A 7,500-nucleotide genomic window follows, 5' to 3' on the forward strand; every position below is an offset into this window, starting at 1 on the left:
CTCCTCCCCATTCCATCACGCTGAGCGGTCTCGTCCTCCTCCCACCCCATTGTCCCTGGCTCTCCACCGTAAAAGCCCCCATTCCCCCCGTACTAAGTCAAAGAGTCCCGCTCACCTACCTCACCCTTCCCCCCCCTCCCCCCCCCCCGACCACACCATCCCCCCAGCGAACAATGAACCACTCTGCATCTCCCTCCATCGTTGCCCCCCTTTGATCTGTTCTGTTTCACCGCCTTGCCCTTTCCCGTATCAGGGGGGCTGGGGTGTGTGTCAGAGGGTCTCGAACACGACACCAATGGGCCTGCAAGCCCTCCCTCCCCCTCTCCCCCCTTCCCTCCCCCATTCTCCCCTCCCCTCCGCCCCGCCCTTCCTCATTTTAAACTTTCAGACGATAAGCTAACTATTTAAAAAGTTATTGTGTTTTTGTATCTCCACTCACACAAGAGGACTAAGCTACTGAGCGCGCGTGCGTGCGTGTACGTGTGCGTGCGTGCGTGAGAGACAAAACCACGCACGTATAAATATCCACTGCAGATGGACACAAAATGCTGGCGTAACTCAGCGGGACAGGCAACCTCTCTGGAGCGAGGAGGACCGAACAGGTTCATTCGACTCAGACTCTGAAGAAGGGTCTCGACCCGTTCCTTCTCTCCAGAGACGCTGCCTGTCCCGCCGAGCCACGCCAACATTTTGTGTGTGTCCACCTTCGGTTTAAGGCAGCATCTGCAGTTCCTTCCCTACAACGTAACTGCGACAACGGCATTAACTCCTTCGATGGCTTTGCGGGGATTACAGGACTAGATGCCCTTTCTCTCCAGAGATGCTGTCCGGCCCGCTGAGTTACTCCAGCGTTTTGTGTCTGTCTAAGGACAAGACGACCTATCCTCTCCTCCCCTCCCCTCTACCCCCCCTCTCCTCCCCTTCCCTCCCCTCCCCTCTCCCCTCCCCTTCCCCCCTCCCTCTCCTCTCCTCCCCTCTCCTCCCCTCCCTCCCCTCCCCTCCCCTCCCCTCCCCTCTCCTACCCTCTCCTCCCATCTCCTCTCTCTCTCCTCTCCTCTCTCCTCTCCTCTCCCCTCTCCTCCCTCCTCTCCCCTCTCCTCCCCTCCCCTCTCCCCTCCCCTCCCCTCCCTCTCCTCCCCTCCCCTCCCCTCTCCTCCCCTCCCCTCTCCTCTCCTCCCCTCTCCTCTCCTCTCCTCCCCTCTCCTCTCCTCCCCTCTCCTCTCCTCTCCTCTCCCTCTCTCCTCCCCTCTCCTCTCCTCCCCTCCCCTCTCCTCTCCTCCCCTCTCCTCTCCTCTCCTCTCCTCTCCTCTCCTCTCCTCTCCTCTCCTCTCCTCTCCTCTCCTCTCCTCTCCTCTCCTCTCCTCTCCTCCCCTCTCCTCCGCTCCTCTCTCTCCCATCTAACCCTCCCCCCCCACAGTCCTCTCTCGCCCGTTTTTTATCTTGTCTCCCCCTTCATTCCACTCCCATTCTTCCCCCTCCCCACCCCTACCCCCTTCCTCTTCTCCCCCCGCCTCCCTATCTCCTGTCGTCTCCCTCCATTCACCCTGCCCCGCCCTCTCTCTCCCTCTTGTCCTCCCCTCTCTCCCTCCCTCCCACCCCACCTATCCTACCCGGCCCCTAATACTCTCCTCCCTCCTGCTAGCTCTCCCCACTCCTTCCCTCCCGTATTCCCCCCTTCCTTCCTCCTCCCACCCTCCCTCCCTCCCTCCTGTCTTTCCTGCCTCACCCCCGAATCCCTCCTCTGCCCCCTTTCACCCCCCCCCCCCTCCCCCCGCCTCCCTCCCCATTCCAATCCAGCCTCATTTCCCGCCCCACCTCACTTTCCCCACCCCTTGCTGTACAGCCCCTTACCCCAGAATCCTCTCCCCTGCCCCCCTTCACCCCCCACCCTCCCTCCCCTAATCCTACCTGGCCCCCAATACTCCTCCCTCCAATCCTTCTCCTCCCCTCCTCCTCCTCCCTACCTCTCTACTCAGCCCCCTCCCTCTTCTTCCCCCTTCCCCTCCCCCTCCACTTTCCACACCACTCTCCTCCCTCCCTTCCTCCCCCCCCTCACCCCCCTCCCTCTTCCCCTTCCCCCCCTTTCTCCTCCTCACCACTCCTCTCCCCCCTTCCCTCTTTCTTCCCTCCCCTCCCCCTTGGAGCCCAAAAAAAAAGACAGGAGACCTCCTGCTTTTCGTTTTATTTTATAGACGAGGCTGAATTTTAAGCTGGTTTTAAATTATTTTTTAAAAAAAGAAGAGAGAACGGAGAACGGCGGAACTTTCTAGGCTTTTAACTTAACGTACAAACTGGGCTTCTCACGGTCCTCTGAATATTCAACCGTGAGACGAGATTAGAGTGAAACACACCGTGAAGAAAATTCAATTGAACACGTTTGGCCTTAAAATATGATTGAAGAATATGCAAATGTATAGGTCACCTGGTGACAATAGACTTTTATAATTCTAAATAAAATGGGATGAAATGTTCCAGTGTGTTTGTGTCACGGACCAGCGTTGGAAAAGGAATGGTCTCCTTTGGAGATTGGGCGCACAAACATGCCCACCGAGTCAACGCCGACCAGCGACCCCCTCCTTCACCAGTTCTATCGTGGATTCATACAGCCCGACTTGCCCACACCGGCCAACATGCCTCATCTACACAAGTCCAACCTGCCTACGTTTGGTCCATATCCCTCCAAACCCGTCCTGTCCATGTACCTGTCTTAACTGTTTCCTTAGAAGATTGAGGGGCGATCTTCTAGAAACGTTCAAAATTCTTAAGGGGTTGGACAGGCTAGATGCAGGAAGATTGTTCCCGATGTTGGGGAAGTCCAGAACAAGGGGTCACAGTTTAAGGATAAGGGGGAAGTCTTTTAGGACCGAGATGAGAAAAACATTTTTTTTTTCACACAGAGAGTGGTGAATGTGTGGAATTCTCTGCCACAGAAGGTAGTTGAGGCCACACAGTTCATTGACTATATTTAAGAGGGAGTTAGATGTGGCCCTTGTGGCTAAGGGGATCAGGGGGTATGGAGAGAAGGCAGGTACGGGATACTGAGTTGGATGATCAGCCATGGTCATATTGAATGGCGGTGCAGGCTCGAAGGGCCGAATGGCCTACTCCTGCACCTAATTTCTATGTTTCTATCTACACGACTCCAACCTGCCTGCGTTTGGTCCATATCCCTCCAAACCCGTCCCGTCCATGTACCTGTCTAACTGTTTCCTTAGAAGATTGAGGGGGGATCTTATAGAAACGTTCAAAATTCTTAAGGGGTTGGACAGGATAGATGCAGGAAGATTGTTCTCGATGTTGGGGAAGTCCAGAACAAGGGGCCACACACACAGTTTAAGGATAAGGGGGAAGTCTTTTAGGACCGAGATGAGAAAAACATTTTTTTTCACACACAGAGAGTGGTGAATCTGTGGAATTCTCTGCCACAGAAGGTAGTTGAGGCCACAGTTCATTGGCTATATTTAAGAGGGAGTTAGATGTGGCTAAGGGGATCAGAGGGTATGGAGAGAAGGCAGGTACGGGATACTGAGTTGGATGATCAGCCATGATCATATTGAATGGCGGTGCAGGCTTGAGGGGCCGAATGGCCTACTCCTGCACCTAATTTCTATGTTTCTATAAGGGGGAAGTCTTTTAGGACCGAGATGAGAAAAACATTTTTCACACAGAGAGTGGTGAATCTGTGGAATTCTCTGCCACAGAAGGTAGTTGAGGCCACAGTTCATTGACTATATTTAACAGGGAGTTAGATGTGGCTAAGGGGATCAGGGGGTATGGAGAGAAGGCAGGTACGGGATACTGAGTTGGATGATCAGCCATGATCATATTGAATGGCGGTGCAGGCTCGAAGGGCCGAATGGCCTACTCCTGCACCTAATTTCTATGTTTCTATACTGAGTTGGATGATCATATTGAATGGCGGTGCAAGCTCGAAGGGCCGAATGGCCTACTCCTGCACCTATTTTCCATGTTTCTATGAAAAGCTTTTGTTGCGTGCTAACCAGTCAGCGGAAAGACAATACATGATCACAATCGAGACGTCCACAGTGTACAGATACAAGATAAAGGGAATAAGGTTTAATGCAAGGTAAAGGATAGTCCAAGTGTCTCTACAAGTGGCCTACTCTAGCGGGAAGGACTGCCTGGCCGCAAATGGCTTGCCGCACTTTGCCAGGAAATACGAACCGGCTTTTGCCTGTTGGCACAGCTTTGAGGGCTCCAGGCAGCGGTAGCAGAAACGGAAGCTGCACTGCCCGCAGCGTACGTACTTGCACCCGCCGGCGTGGGCGACCAGCGCCCGGCACTGCGGGCAGGCGCGGATCGAGGGGCACCCGTTGACCGCGAGGCTGGGGCCGTCGATCGGCGGGCAGCTCTGGAGGAGGGAGACGGTGGGGCAGGAACGGTCGGAGCAGTGGGCACCGCCACCAGGGGCCGGGCCCCTCCACTGCCTTCCGCACGACCAGCAAACGCGAAAGGCCTCTCCGTCGGTCCGTGTGCACTGCGGGCAAACGACGTAACGATCCTCCACCTCCAACCTCTGCAGTAAACGCCAGCATCTCGGGCACTGTGGTTGTGTGTGGGGGGAGGAAGAGAGGAGGTCATATTTAGTTTAGGTTCGAGACACAGAGCGGTAACACTAAGCGATCCCCGCACACTAACACTACCCTACACACACTAAGGACAATTTACACGCACACCAAGCCAATTAACCTACAAACCTGCACGTCTTTGGTGTGTATGGGCTCACCAACATTCCCCACCAACACTCCCAAATAAGGGACAAGAAGGTCAAAATATGGGAGAAATTCCCCCAAGGCAATTCGTCGCCCGACTGGGCCGTGTCTGGGTGAATGATGAGTTGGGCCCGGGTGCTGGACTGTACACAAAGTCCAGCCGGCGGGGCCAGCGGAGGAGTTTTGGCCGCCCGCACAGTCCGGCGCTCCGTCCAACTCACGAACGGTGGTGGTGTCGGTGGTCAGCGAAGGCCCGAAGGTCGGACAGCTGGCCGGGCTGCCGAGCGACCGACGGGGCCACGGGCGAGGCGCTGCTGCTGCTGCTGCTGCTGCTGCACTCCACGGGCTGCACTACGTCGGGACGGGTGAGACGGGGTCCGACCCGATCCGAGTAGCAGCGGTCAAATACGGGACAAGGACGGTCCCAAACCGATTTAGCCCAATATACGGGATGTCCCGGCTAATACGGGGCAGTTGGTCTGGGCAAGAGACTCTGCCCGATCTATTCCTCTCGTGATTTTGTACACCTCTATAAGATCGCCCCTCATCCTCCTGCGCTCCATGGAATAGAGACCCAGCCCTGCTCAACCTCTCCCTGTAGCTCACAGGCCCCTCGAGACCTGGCAACATCCTCGTAAATCTTCTAAAGTTACCCCTCAGATTCCTATTAAACCTTCACCCCCCCTCCCCCACACACACACCCCGTTATATAGAAACATAGAAAATAGGTGCAGGAGGAGGCCATTCGGCCCTTCGAGCCAGCACCAGCACCGCCATTCATTGTGATCACGGCTGATCGTCCCCAATCAATAACCCGTGCCTGCCTTCTCCCCATATCCCTTGACTCCACTAGCCCCTAGAGCTTGATCTAACTCTCTCTTAAACCCATCCAGTGACTTGGCCTCCACTGCCCTCTGTGACAGGGAATTCCACAAATTCACAACTGAAAACGTTTTTTCTCACCTCAGTCTTAAATGACCTCCCCCCTTTATTCTAAGACTGTGTGTGTGTGTGGCCCCTGGTTCTGGACTCGCCCAACATTGTGGGACATTTTTTCCTGCATCTAGCTCCTTTTATAATTTTATATGTTTACTAGACCAAGTGCAGACCCGTTGGGTCTGCTCCCCCAATGGTGTGATTCCCCCAACCCAATATTCCACCATGCACCCGTCTCCTCCAATGGAACTGAAGCCGTTGCCAAATGTAAGTTTCCAGCACTCCCTTGCCTCCCTCAATTGCACCTCCCCTGCCTGCTGCAGCAGTGAAAAGTTCAGTGTTCCTGTCTTGCAACTTTGTTTCGAAGTGTGTTGGAAGCTGATAGGAAGGAGCAGCCGTCAACGAATCAAAAGGCAGGAAGGGATCCGTACTGCAGGCGGACGGATTTGAGTTTTATATATTAATAGATATGAGATCCACCCCTTCATCCTTCTAAACTCCAGTGAATACACGCCCAGTCTTTTCTACCTTTCCTCGTATGACAGTCACCTTCTTATACGATTCGGTTTTCTCCTTGGTCATCCGCAACAGCTTAGTTTCGTATCGTGTCTGGTCGCTGGTGGTCAGCAAGGCCAGCGCACGTACCTCCTGCCACGCCCACTTCTGGTCACACACGGGGCAAGCGATCTGGGTCTTTCCCTGCACAGAGGAAGAGACAGAGAGGTATTGTATTGTGTTGTATTTTAATGACAACACAGCCAGGCTGGTGGAATTTATTATCAGTAGTCGGTACAGGTGCCAACATTTCATCAAACATTAAACATATAGCATAGATATACATACAGACAGACGCATTACCTAATACATAAGGGCCATGCTTATTCTTGTTCCTCACCGTACAGAGTTTAAAATGTTAATTGCAGTGGGAATGAAACTGTTTTTAAAGCGAATTGTTTTGGAGGCAATTGTCCTGTAGCGCCTCCCAGAGGGCAGTAGCTGAAAGGCATAGTGTGCAGGGTCAGAGATGACCTTGCGGGCTCTGTGTAATGTCCATTTGTGGTAAAGTGATTCAAGGGATGGTAGGGGTAAGCCAATAATTTTAGATGCTCTGTTGGTGATGCGCTGGAATTTCTTCCGGGAGAGTGAGTCGAGACTGCCGAACCAGACTGTGATGGATGAAGTGAGGATGCTTTCGATGATGGCTGTATAGAAGCGGAGCATGAGATAATAATAATAATAATAATAATAATAATAATAATTTTATTTATAGAGCACTTTAAAAACAAACATAGCTGCAACAAAGTGCTGTACATCAGTAACCAGTGTCCATTCAGTGTGCATTAAAAAATAAATAGAAATAAAAATACATATATCATGAACAAATTAACACTCTACTAAACATTCAACAGGCGTTCCGATCGGCAGCGGCACGACAGTGGCTCTGCTGCAGTGTGTCCAGGTTGGTGGTTGGTGCGCGATACTTTGGCAGGGGGCAAAGTCCGTTTATCAGTCTTATAGCCTGCGGGAAGAAGCTGAGGAGCATCCTGCTGGTTTTGCAGCTAATGCTCCTGTACCTCTTCCCAGATGGCAGGATATATGTGATGGGTGGGGAATATGTGATGCGATGGGTGGCAGGGGTCTTTGATGATGGAGATGGCTCTGCTGATACATCTCTTCCTGTATATGCCCAGCAGGAAAGGGAGTGGAGCACCAATAATCCTGCTGGCGGTCTTCACAATCCTGTCTAGTTGGTGCCGTTCGTACGCCTTGCAGCTCCCGAACCAGGAAGTGATGCCGTAGGTTAATGTGCTCTCGATTGTCCCCCTATAAA

At 53.2% G+C, this 7,500-nt stretch overlaps 1 protein-coding gene across 1 annotated transcript in view; it reads right to left on the reverse strand.

The window, feature by feature from the left end:
• Window positions 1-2,172: 2,172 nt before the first annotated feature.
• Window positions 2,173-7,500, reverse strand: part of LOC129694749 (potential E3 ubiquitin-protein ligase ariadne-2-like) — a 5,934-nt gene continuing 606 nt past the window's right edge. Inside the window, exons 2-3 of the mRNA XM_055631504.1 lie at window positions 6,219-6,368; window positions 2,173-4,564 (exon numbers count right to left, since the gene is read on the reverse strand). Coding sequence (XP_055487479.1) covers window positions 4,121-4,564; window positions 6,219-6,251 — 477 coding nt within the window. The 5' untranslated portion in view covers window positions 6,252-6,368 and the 3' untranslated portion in view covers window positions 2,173-4,120. The remainder of the gene's footprint in view (window positions 4,565-6,218; window positions 6,369-7,500) is intronic.

This window comes from Leucoraja erinacea, unplaced genomic scaffold, assembly GCF_028641065.1.
Source record: "Leucoraja erinacea ecotype New England unplaced genomic scaffold, Leri_hhj_1 Leri_782S, whole genome shotgun sequence".
Taxonomy (NCBI): domain Eukaryota; kingdom Metazoa; phylum Chordata; class Chondrichthyes; order Rajiformes; family Rajidae; genus Leucoraja; species Leucoraja erinaceus.